The 13,075-nt window shown below is 43.5% G+C and overlaps 1 protein-coding gene across 1 annotated transcript in view; it reads left to right on the top strand.

Moving 5' to 3' along the window:
- GOLGB1 (golgin B1) overlaps positions 1-13,075 on the top strand; it is a gene marked incomplete at its 3' end in the record, with an annotated part of 82,719 nt that overhangs the window by 48,944 nt on the left and 20,700 nt on the right. The window contains 2 exon segments of the mRNA XM_080696528.1: positions 386-5,565; positions 7,805-9,701. Of these exon segments, the coding sequence (XP_080552654.1) occupies positions 386-5,565; positions 7,805-9,701 (7,077 nt within the window).

Below are 13,075 nucleotides of genomic sequence, written 5' to 3'. Positions count from 1 at the left end.
CGCTTATGATCCCCGTGCTTGGGAGGTGGAGACAGGAGGATCGGGCAGGTTCGGAGCCAGCCGCACTGGCTTAGGAGACCCTGCTTCCAAAAAAAAAAAAAGTATAAAATTGGTCTGGAAGTGTAGCCCGGAAGTATAAGGAACACCAGTACCACCAAACAAAAAAACTACTACTCTTAAAAAAACTGTACTCCAACAAAATGGAAACCAATTTGGGAAATAGGAACTGTTTTATAATAAATTTTTATAACTTTGAAACGGCTTTTCTATAAACATCATTTTTATAGTACGAAGGAAGTTGGAACCTAAAAGTTGAGGTTTTAGAAAATGTATCAAATACAAGTTTCTTTCTTACTTAATCATTCTTTTTCTTTTTCTAAAATAGATCAGCATGGCTGATAATACCATGCTCAAGAGGAGCTACTCTTTTACCGAGGAAAGTGGACAAGATGGCCTAGAGAACACATTTTCTCAGAAACATAAAGAATTATCCGTCTTATTGTTGGAAATGAAGGAAGCTCAAGAGGAAATTGCATTTCTTAAATCACAGCTCCAGGGCAAAAGGGTTGAGGGGGACCATGCGGTCTTTGACCAGAAAGAAATGAAACTGACAGATAATGAAGGACTGCCTCCAGGTAAAATAAAAGTATTACTTGAAGATAAAGCGCAGGATTTCCCCCTAATGCCCAATGAAGAGAACACTGTTCCAGCAGTTGGAAAAGAGGAACGAGGGAGCACTAAACATCAAAATAGAACATCTGAGGAAATATCTTTAAATCACACAGGAGTGGAATTGAAATCAGCAGAACAGGATGAGGTCAATAAATCCTATTCTGTCGTACCAGATATTAGTCAGTGTCACCAAGATGAATTGGAAAGGCTAAAAAGTCAAATTTTGGAGCTTGAGAAAAGCTTTCATAAAGCAGAAGAAAACTATGAGAAAAATTTAGATGAGAAAGCTCAGGAAATTAGCAACCTAACCCAGGTGATTGAGGAGTTTAAGAAGAATGCTAGAGACACCAGCGGTGCATTCACTGCTCTGTCTGAAGAGAGAGACCAGCTTCTCTCTCAGGTGAAGGAACTTAACCTCTTAACAGAACTGAGAGCTCAGGTTAAACAACTGGAAACCAACCTTACAGACTCAGAAAGGCAGAGACGACTTGACTATGAAAGCCAAATGACCCAGCAAAACTTGCTCACTGAACAGATCCACAGTCTTAGTATAGAAGCCAAATCTAAAGATGTAAAAATCGAAGCTTTACAGAAAGAGCTGGATGATGTGCAGCTTCAGTCTTCAGAGCAGAATGTCCTGATAAAAAGCCTGGAGAGCCAGCTGCAGAAGAAGGAAAGTGAGGTGCTGGAGGGGGCTGAACGTGTGAGGGGCATCTCAGACAAGGTAGAAGAACTGTCACGGGCTCTTTCACAGAAGGAACTTGAAATAGCAAAAATGGACCAACTATTACTAGAGAAAAAGAGAGACGTGGAAACCCTCCAGCAAACCATTGAGGAAAAGGACCAGCAAGTGACAGAGATCAGCTTCAGTATGACGGAGAAAATGGTTCAGCTTAATGAAGAAAAATTTTCTCTTGGGGTTGAAATTAAGACTCTTAAAGAACAGCTGAATTTATTATCCAGAGCTGAAGAAGCAAAAAAAGAGCAAGTAGAAGAGGACAGTGGCGTTCTTTCTGGCCTTAAACATAATTATGATGAGCCCAGCCCAGCGGGGCTAATAAGTAAAGAAGAACTTCAACACGAATTAGACCGCTTGAAGAAAGAAAGTGAGCAGAGAAAGAGAAAGCTCCAGGCAGCTCTGATTAACAGAAAGGAACTTCTACAAAGAGTCAGTACATTAGAAGAGGAGTTAGCCAAAATGAGAGATGAGTCTAGGAAAGAGATTTCACTCAGTGAGAGTGAGAGAAGCAAAAGGGAGGAAGATAAAGAGAAAAGAGAAGACTCGGAAAAATGTGTGACTTTTAAGTGCCAAGAAATAGAAATTTCCTTAAAACAGACAATATCTGAAAAAGAAATGGAACTACAGCTTTTAAGGAAGGATTTCGAGGAAAAGATGTCAGCAGAAGGAAAGTTACAGGCAATAGTTCAACAGCTGACTCAGAACTTGCAAGATAAAACAAACCAAATAGATCTGCTCCAAGTGCAAATCATTGAAAATGAAGCAGTCATCCAGAAGTTAACCAGAGGTACCAAGGATGCAGGGGATGGAGATTCAGCAGCATCGATAAAAGAAACAGTGGCCAGCAGCCCCCCTGATAAAGGTAGTGGAGAACACTGGAGACCAGAAATGGAACAAAAAATACTGGACCTTGAAAAAGAAAAGGAACAACTTCAAAAGAAGCTTCAGGAAGCCTTAACCTCCCGTAAGGCAATTCTAAAAAAGGTACAGGAGAAAGAAAAGCATTTTAGGGAGGAGCTAAAGCAACAGAAAGACGATTATAATCGCTTGCAAGAACGGTTTGATGAGCAAAGCAAGGAAAAAGAAGACATTGGAGATCAGTTAAGGCAACTCCAGATTGAAGTGAGTGAGTCCATGTACAGAAAACTCCCAGGCACTGACGAGCAGGAACCAGGCTCTCCTGATCAAGGTTCAGGAGTACCTTTAATCAAAGCCACAGAACAGCATCCCACTCACTCTGTCTTAGAATCTGACTTGTGCCCAGACTGGCCGTCCCAACCTGGAGCTGCAACTTCTATTGCCCAGATTAAAGCCCAACTGAAAGAAATAGATACTGAGAAAAAGGAGTTACAATCAAAAGTTAGTTCTACAACCAGTGAACTTACTAAAAAATCAGAAGAGGTATTTCAGTTACAAGAGCAGATAAATAAACAGGGATTAGAAATCCAGAGTCTGAAGGAAGTGTCCCATGAAGCTGAAGCCCACGTACAGAGCCTGAAGCAGAAACTGGAAAGCAGCCAACTGGAAATCGTTGGTCTGGAACACCTTCGAGCATTACAGCCCGAACTAGACAAACTGCAGAAACTTCTAAGCCTAAAGGAAGAAGAGGTTAGCCATCTTTCTGGACAACTTTGTGAGAAAGAAGAAAGCCTTACTAAAACAAAGACAGAGATAATAGAACAAGAGGATTTAATTAAGGCTTTGCATACGCAGCTAGAAATGCAAGCCAGAGAACACGAGGAAAGGATGAAGCAGTTACAGGTGGAACTTTGTGAACTGAAGCAGAAACCAGAAGAGACTGCAGAAGAAAGTAGAGCAAAGCATCAGGTGCAGAGGAAACTGCAAGCTGCCCTTATTTCCCGAAAAGAATTACTCAAAGAAAACAAAAGTCTCCAGGAAGAACTGTCTCTGGCCAGAGACACCATTGAACATCTCACCAAATCTCTGGCAGATGTGGAAAGCCAATTTTCTGCCCAAAATAAAGAAAAAGATACATTTTTAGGAAGATTAGCTCTTCTCCAGGAAGAAAGAGACAAACTCATTACAGAAATGGACAGGTCTTTACTGGAAAATCAGAGTCTCAGTGGCTCTTGTGAAAGTCTGAAACTGGCTCTAGAGGGCCTTACTGAAGACAAGGAAAACTTAGTGAAGGAAATTGAATCCCTGAGACGTTCTAAGATTGCAGAAAACACAGAATGGCAAGAAAAACACAACGAATTACAAAAGGAGTATGAAATTCTTCTGCAGTCCTATGAGAATGTCAGCAATGAAGCAGAAAGGATTCAGCATGTGGTGGAAGCTGTGAGGCAAGAGAAGCAAGAACTGTATAGCCAATTAAGAAGTGTGGACACGAGCAAGAAAGAGACAGAAAAGCAGTTGCAGGAAGCTGAACAAGAAATGGAGGAAATGAAAGAAAAGATGAGAAAGTTTGCTAAATCTAAACAACAGAAAATCCTAGAGCTGGAAGAAGAGAATGACCGACTTAGAACAGAGGCACAACCTGTGGGCGGTGCAGCTCAGGAAAGTGTGGAAGCACTTCTTTCTTCTAATAACAGCATGAAGGAGGAACTGGAAAGGGCCAAAACAGAGTATGAAACCCTTTCTAAGGAGTTTGAAGCTTTAATGGCTGAGAAAAACATTCTAAGTGAAGAGCTTCGAGATGTAAAGCATCAGGTAGAAGGTGATATATCTAAAAAAGCTGGGTTAGACGCCACTGCAAAACCTGATAATCAAAGGGATATCACTGAAGAGGCAACACAGCCTGTGCCAGGTGAGGCTCAGGGGCAAGGCTTGCTGAGTGGGAGCACAGAGCCTGAAGATTCCAAAGCCGCTATGTCAGAGGACAGGGCCAGGCCGGACGTCAGTGAGAATTTCAGCTCATATGATGAGATCAATAACTACCTACAGCAAGTTGATCAGCTTCAAGAAAGAATCGCTAAACTAGAGGAGGAGAAACAAAAAGACAAAGAGTTGAGCCAGAGTCTGGAAAATGAGAAAAACGCTTTACTGAGTCAAATTTCAACAAAGGATAGTGAAATCGAAATGCTGCAGGAAGAAGTGACAAAAATAAACCTGTTAAACCAGCAAGTCCAGGAAGAACTCTCCAGAGTTACCAAACTAAAGGAGGCAGCAGAAGAAGAGAAAGATGATTTAGAGGAGAGGCTTATGAATCAATTAGCAGAGCTCAACGGAAGCATTGGGAATTACTATCAGGATGTTACAGATGCCCAAATAAAAAATGAGCTTCTGGAATCTGAAATGCAGAACCTTAAAAAGTGTATGAGTGAATTGGAAGAAGAAAAGCAGCAGTTAGTCAAAGAAAAAACCAAAGTGGAATCAGAAATACGAAAGGAGTATTTAGAAAAAATACAGGGTGCTCAGAAAGGACCTGGCAATAAGAGTCATGCAAAGGAACTTCAGGAGCTACTGAAAGAAAAACAACAAGAAATAAAGCAACTGCAGAAGGACTGCATCAGGTATCAAGAGAAGATTAGTGCTCTGGAGAGAACTGTTAAGGCTCTAGAATTTGTCCAAACTGTATCCCAAAAGGATTTGGAAATAACCAAAGAAAATCTGGCTCAAGCAGTTGAACACCGAAAAAAGACACAAGCCGAGTTGGCTAGCTTCAAAGTGGTGCTAGATGACACTCAGAGTGAAGCAGCCAGAGTCCTGGCAGACAATTTCAAGTTGAAAAGGGAGCTTCAGTCAAGTAAAGAATCAGTTAAAAGCCAAATGAAGCAAAAAGATGAAGATCTTGAGCGAAGACTGGAACAGGCCAAAGAGAAGCACCTGAAAGAGGAGAAGAATATGCAAGAGAAACTGGATGCGTTACACAGAGAGAAAATTCGCTTGGAAGAGACACTTGGAGAGATTCAGGTTACTTTGAACAAGAAAGATCAGGAAATGAAGCAACTTCAGAAAAACTTAGACAGCACCATGGCCCAGCTTGCAGCCTTCTCTAAGAGCATGTCTTCCCTCCAGGATGATCGGGACAGGGTGATAGATGAGGCCAAGAAGTGGGAGAGGAAGTTTGCTGATGCCATTCAAATCAAAGAGGAAGAAGTCAGGCTCAAGGAAGAGAATTGCAGTGTTCTAAAAGATCAGCTTAAACAGGTGTCCATCCACATGGAGGAGCTAAAGATCAACATTTCCAGGTAAGCGCTTGCAGTCTCTTTTTCTCCTCCTTTAGAGGTAATCAAAGGAAAAGAAAGTATCTAAACTATCCCTTTTAGAATTATGGGACTAATTTTGGTTTAAATTCCCTCAGAAGATATTCTTACTTTTTCTTTCTTTCTTTTTTTTTCTTTATAGTACTAGGGATGGAACCCAGGGGCATTCTACCTCTGAGCTATACCCCCAGTCCTATATTTTTTATTCTTTATTTTGAAACAGAGTCTCACTGAGTTGCAAAGGGCCTAAGTAGCTGAGGCTGTCTTCAAACTGTGATCCTCCTGTCTCAGCCTCCCAGATGCTGGGATTACAAGGTACACCACCACATCCAGCTGTCTTTTTTTTTTTTTTTTTTTTTTTTTGGTGGTACTGGGGTTCCTGGAAGCCCTTCTACCTCCGGGCTACACTCCCAGACCTATTTTTACATTTTTTTTTATTTGGAAACAGGGTCTCCTAAGCCAGCGCACGCGGCTGGCTTCGAACCTGCGCGATCCTCCTGTCTCTGCCTCCCAAGTGTGGGGATTACAAGCGTGCGCCACCACGCCCAGCCCAGCTTTTTTTTTTTTTTAACAAGTAACTTTCTTCTACAACTTGTATTGATGTTAAAATATTCACATCTTTTCTCCCTATCTTTCTGTTGAGAGATCACTTAGATTTCTTTTTATTTCTATTGCTGGATTTCTTGACTGCCAGACTATCCTTGTCAGACTTTCCATTACAGTTTACTCCAAAATGATTATCTCTTACCCATAATCCATATCAATTCATATGCCATATACCTGTTAAAATCATTTTCCTCATTCTCTAAATTTATAGTAGTGCTTTTCAAGCTAAAAAACTAAGTGTCCCCATTCTTGGTAATTTTTTACTTTTTTTTATGAACTGGGGATTTAATTCAGGGGCATTCTACTTCCAAGCTACACCCCTAGCCCTGTTTTTTTTTCTTTATTTTGAAATAGTCTCACTAAGTTGCAAAGGGCCTCATTAATTAGCTGAGGCTGGCTACAAACCTGTGTTTCTCCTGTGTCAGCCTTCTAAGTACTGGTATTACAAGCATGTGCCACCCTGCCTTGGCTGTAATTTTTTTTTTTTTTTTTTTTTTAGTACTGGGGATGGGACCCGGGGCATTCTGCCTCCGAGCTATACCTCCAGCCCTATTTTTATTCTTTTTTTTTTTTTTTTTTGAAACAGGGTCTCACTGAGTTGCAAAGAGCCTCACTAAGTAGCTGAGGCTGTCTGCAAACCACAATCCTCCTGTATCAGCTTCCCAAATGCTGGGATTACAAACATGTGCCACCACATACCTGGCAGTAATTTTCTTACTTCTAATAGGATATCTCTAATTTCTTCGTTCATTCCAAGGTTGTTTTTTAAAGAGGCTAAACATTAGCTTGTCTGGAGCAAAGTAGAGCAAAATAGGAAAGGAAATGCTAATTTTCACAGCGTCCAAAACCATGTCTGAGGCTGAGACAGGAGGATCACAGGTTTTCGGCCAGCCTCAGCTACTTAGTGAGGCCTTCCACAACTTAGTGAGACCCTATTTCAAAATAATGAATAAAAATATGGCTGGGGGTGTAGCTCAGAGATAAAATGCTCCTGGGTTCGATCCTCAGTTCAAAAAAAAAAAAATCACCAAAAGAAGCAACCTATTTTGGAATTTATGATTTAAACATATGAGTCCTTGGATGTGGTATACCTTTAATACATTCAGTAGACAAGTTTGCAGATACAGAAAACTAATGTCTTCATTAAAATGTTTACTACCAGCTAGGCATGGTGGTGCACGCTTGTAATCCCACCATTCGGGAGGCTGAGACTGGAGGGCTGTAGTTTGCGGACAGCCTCAGATAGACTAGGCCCTCCGCAACTTAGGCCCTGTTTCAAAATAAAGAATAAAAAAATAGGGCAGGGGGTGTAGCTTGGAGGTCAAATGACTCTGGGTTCCATCCCCAAACCCGCAAAAAAAAAAAAAAAAAAAAAAAAAGTTTAATACCTGTCAGGTGTGGTGGTGCATGCCTGTAATCCCAACACTTAGTAGGCTGAGACATAGAATACCTCTGGGTTCAACCTCCAGCTTCCCCCCTTCAAAAAAAAAAGAAAATTTAACACCTGCAATTATGAGTATCGATTCATTGTAGATTGAGTACAAGTTGGAGTATTTATTCCTTAATGTAGTTTTTCCTTGAAATCTTTGGTTAATAACTCCCACCACCCCCCTTTCAGGCTTGAACATGACAAGCAGATTTGGGAGACCAAGGCTCAGTCAGAGGTCCAGCAGCAACAGAAGGTCTATGATGCTCTACGAGAGGAAAACAAAGAACTTTTGTCCCAGTTAGAAGAGACCCAACACCTATACCACAATTCTCAGGATGAATTAGCAAAGTTGGAATCAGAACTTAAGATTCTCAGAGACCAGGCAACTGATTTAAATAACTCTTTAGAAAGAAGTAAAGAACATAAAGAAAAATTGGAAGGGATCATAAAACAACAAGAAACTGATATCCAGAATTGTAAGTTCAGTTATGAACAGCTGGAGACTGATCTCCAAGCCTCTAGAGAACTGACCAGTAGGTTGCATGAAGAAATAAATATGAAAGAACAGAAGATGATAAGCCTGCTTTCTGGCAAGGAAGAGGCAATCCAAGCAGCTGTTGCTGAACTGAATCAGCAGCATGATAAAGAAATTAAAGAACTGGAAAACCTGCTGTCCCAGGAGGAGGAGGAAAATATTGTCTTAGAAGAGGAAAACAAAAAAGCTATTGACAAAACCAACCAGCTCATGGAAACATTGAAAACCACTAGAAAAGAAAACACTCAGCAGAAGGCCCAGTTGGATTCCTTCGTTAAATCCATGTCTTCTCTTCAGAATGACAGAGACCGCATAATGAGTGACTATCAACAGCTGGAGGAGCGACATCTGTCCATCATCTTGGAAAAAGACCAACTCATCCAAGAGGCTGCTGCTGAGAATAATAAGCTTAAGGAAGAAATTCGAGGCTTGAGAAGTCATATGGATGACCTCAATTCTGAGAATGCCAAGCTGGATGCAGAACTAATCCAATACAGGGAAGACCTGAACCAAGTAATATCAATAAAGGACTGTCAGCAAAAGCAGCTCCTTGAAGTTCAACTTCAGCAAAATAAGGAACTGAAAAATGAATGTGCTAAGTTAGAAGAAAAACTGAAGGAATCTCAGGAAGCAAAGGAGAGTCTGCAGAGGTCTTCTGTTGCCCTTCAAGAGGAGAAACAAGGTTTATCGAAAGAGATTGAGAACTTGAATGTATCCATATCCCAACTAAAGAAACAAGTAAAGACCTTGCAAGAAGAAGGGACTTTAGGTGTGTACCACGCTGAATTAAAAGTTAAAGAGGAGGAGGTTCAGAGGCTAAATACAATGCTTGCCTCTTCCCAGAACAGAATCATGGAACTGGAAGAGGAATTGGTTCGTGTTCAGAAGGAAGCTAGCAGAAAGGTAGGTGAAATTGAAGATAAATTGAAGAAGGAGTTAAAGCATCTTCATCATGATGCAGGGATAATGCGGAATGAAACTGAAACAGCAGAAGAGAGGGTGGCAGAGTTAGCAAGAGACCTGGTGGAAATGGAGCAGAAATTACTCATGGTCACCAAAGAAAATAAAGACCTTACAGCACAAATTCAATCTTTTGGAAGGTCAATGAATTCCTTGCAAAATAGTAGAGATCATGCCAACGAAGAGCTTGACGATCTGAGAAGAAAATATGATGCCAGTCTGAAAGAGCTGGCCCAGCTGAGGGAACAGAAGGGCATCTTAAGCAGAGACAGCAGTGCTCCTCTTTCCCAAGCTACTGAGGAGAACGGCTTGTCTCGCCTGGAGAAACTTAACCAACAGCTCATATCCAAAGATGAGCAACTGCTTCACTTGTCCTCACAACTAGAACAGTCTTACAACCAAGTGCAGTCCTTTTCCAAGGCCATGGCCAGTTTACAGAATGAGAGAGATCACCTGTGGAATGAGCTGGAAAAATTCCAGAAGGCAGAGGAAGGGAAGCAGAAGTCTGCAGCACAGCCTGCCTCCAGCCAGGCTGAAGTCCAGAGTCTGAAAAAAGCTATGTCTTCACTCCAGAATGACAGAGACCGACTAGTGAGTGTTACTTCTCTTTCCAGATCTGTGTTTGAGAATTTTTGAACCTTTCTTTAAGTTTACTTTTTTTAGCCAGGTGTGGAGGCTCACAATTGTAATCCCAGCATTTGGGAGGCTGAGACAGGAGGATCATCATTCACGGACAGCCTCAGCTACTTAGGCCCTTTGTAACCCAGTGAGACCCTGTTTCAAATTAGAGTAATTAAAAAAAAAAAAAATATATATATATATATATATATATATATATATGGCTGAAGGTGTCACTCGAAGGTAGAATGCCCCTGGGTTCCATCCCTAGGGCAGCAAAAAAATAAAATTCATTTTTATAATCTGGGCACTCATGGAGCAACACACACACACACACACACACACACACACACACACACAGGTTCTGTTTGGCCTTAGAATAATACATAAACATACCATTACCATTTAAAAAAAAAAATAACAGTTGTACAAAATTCTCCACTGATTATAAAAGGAGTAAAGGATGGAGAACTTTTTTTACATATTTTATACACACATGCCGAAACATAAATGTTTCAGAATTTGTCTTAGTTTAATTGAAAGAAAGCATAGGGATCACTTAGTGTCTTCTTTTTTTTTTTCTTTTTTTTTTTTAATTAATTTATTTTTTAAATTGGTGCATTGTAGTCATATATCAATCACATTGGAGTACAAGACTTGAGAGGATATACAAGCACACATCATCCAATTAGCCCTCCTCCAGCCCCCGTCCCATTCCCTCCCCCTCCCTCCATCCCACACTTCTTTGGTGATTTACTTTGATACATTTGTTTATGTACCTCCTGCGTTTTAAAGAGGCTCCGTCCTCCAGTATTACATACCCTCTGATTGGTCACATTAGTTGCTTCACTATAGGGCCCTTTCTATAGCTCAACCTCTTCCTGTTGCCCTTTTCCTCCTAGTTATTGCTGATTAAGAGAAGCGTCTGATTTATATTTTCTGCGATATTTCTCTGTGCATGCTGCGTTGCAAGTACCAATCCCACTCTTGATGGTCCCAGTAGTGGCCTGGCTACTCAGTGGACTGATCCAGACCTCGCTGGCTCAAGCAGCGGCCTTGCCTCATGGGAGGACCCAGTTCTGGTCTCGCTGGCCCCTGAACCGGTCAAACCCCTAAGCTGGCTTTGGTCCCGACCTTGGAGGCCCCAACACTGGTAATGTCTCACAGCAGGCTCCGATGACGGCCTCACTGGCCCCAGCACCGGCTTAACCCCTTGGCAGGCTCTTATCCTGGCCTCAGAGGCCCCAGTACCGGCCTTGCCTCAAGGCAGGCTCCGATGCCGGCCTAGCTGGCCCCAGCACCGGCCTAATCCCTCGGCAGGCTCCGATCCCGGCCTCGGAGACCCCAGCACTGGTCATGCCTCAAGGCAGGCTCCGATGCCGGCCTCGCTGGCCCCAGCACCGGCCTAACCCCTAGGCAGGCTCATATCCTGGCCTCGGAGGCCCCAGTACCGGCCTTGCCTCACGGCAGGCTCCGATGCCGGCCTCGCTGGCCCCAGCACCGGCCTAACCCCTCGGCATGCTCCGATCCCGACCTCGGAGGCCCCAGCACTGGTCATGCCTCACGGCAGGCTCCGCTGCCGGCCTCGCTGGCCCCAGCACCGGCCTAACCCCTCGGCAGGCTCTTATCCTGGCCTAGAGGCCCCAGTACCGGCCTTGCCTCAAGTCAGGCTCCGATGCCGGCCTCACTGGCCCCAGCACTGGCCTAACCCCTCGGCAGGCTCTTATCCTGGCCTCGGAGGCCCCAGTACCGGCCTTGCCTCAAGGCAGGCTCCGATGCCGGCCTCGCTGGCCCCAGCACCGGCCTAACCCCTTGGCAGGCTCCGATTCCGGCCTCGGAGTCCCCAGCACTGGTCATGCCTCAAGGCAGGCTCCGCTGCCGGCCTCGCTGGCCCCAGCACCGGCCTAACCCCTCGGCAGGCTCTTATCCTGGCCTAGAGGCCCCAGTACCGGCCTTGCCTCAAGGCAGGCTCCGATGCCGGCCTCACTGGCCCCAGCACTGGCCTAACCCCTCGGCAGGCTCTTATCCTGGCCTCGGAGGCCCCAGTACCGGCCTTGCCTCACGGCAGGCTCCGATGCCGGCCTCGCTGGCCCCAGCACCGGCCTAACCCCTTGGCAGGCTCCGATCCCGGCCTCGGAGGCCCCAGCACTGGTCATGCCTCAAGGCAGGCTCCGAGGCCAGGATAAGAGCCTGCTGAGGGGTTAGTGTCTTCTTATAGTGACACCTAACAGTAGATCATCTGTAGAATTTGGGTTAGAAAGGACTCATTAAATCTCAAAAAATGTAATCTAACCCAAATATGCCAAGAAAACAAGATAAACATAACAACAGTTAATTCAAATAAGTTTAAAGCCAGGCATAGCGGCACATGCTTATAATTCCAGTACTTGGGAGGCTGAGACAGGAGGATCGCACAAGTTCAAAGCTAGCCTCAGCTACTTAGTGAGACCTTGTTTCCAAATAAAATATAAAATAGGTCTGGGAGTGTAACCCAGAGGTAGAAGGCCCCTGAGGTTCCATCCCCAGTACCACACACATACACACACACACACACACCAAAAAAAAAAATTAGCCCTAAGCAAGGCATGGTGCACATGTCTGTAATCCCAATACTTTGGGAGACTGAGACAAGAGGATCGTAGGTTTGTAGCTAGCCTCAGCAACTTTGGCCCTGTTTCAAAATTTTAAAAAAAAAATCATCTGGGTGTAGTGGCGCACACTTGTAATCCCAGCATTCAGGAGGCTGAGAGAGGAGGATAGCAGTTCGTGGACATCCTCAGCTACTACTTATACTTAGTGAGGCTCTTTGACTATGGAAGGGCCATGCGTGATTAGTGGAAAGATGTTTTCTTTTTGGGGGAGGGGCAGTACTAATGATGGAATCCAGGGCATTCTACCTCCAAGCTACACCCCCAGCCCTATTTTTTATTCTTTATTTTGAAACAGGGTCTCACTGAGTTGCAAAGGGCCTCACTAAGTAGCTGAGGTTGTCCAGGAGCCGCAATCCTCCTGTCTCAGCCTCCCGAATACTGGGATTACAAGGGTGTACCACCATACAGGGCTCATGTTCTTAATTTTTTAAGGAATTGTTTTTCTTGTCTCATGAGTAGATTATCTAACATCTCTCCAAGGAGAGTAGGGATAGGTTTGTTTTTTCACACTGTCCTAATGAGGCTCTTTTTATAATTTTTAATGTAGACTAATTAAGAAATTGCTTTAAATTTTGAGAATGATATTTCCCTCTTTTTTTTAATTGGTACATTGTAACATTATAGGTTCAGAGTCACAGAAACATACATGCAAACAGAGGCCTTTATGCCTCTCCCCTTCTCCCTCTTTCCCCTTCC

The sequence above is a fragment of the Muscardinus avellanarius genome, assembly GCF_963383645.1.
Source record: "Muscardinus avellanarius genome assembly, chromosome: 5".
NCBI lineage: Eukaryota > Metazoa > Chordata > Mammalia > Rodentia > Gliridae > Muscardinus > Muscardinus avellanarius.
This window is presented reverse-complemented; position numbering and strand designations above follow the sequence as displayed.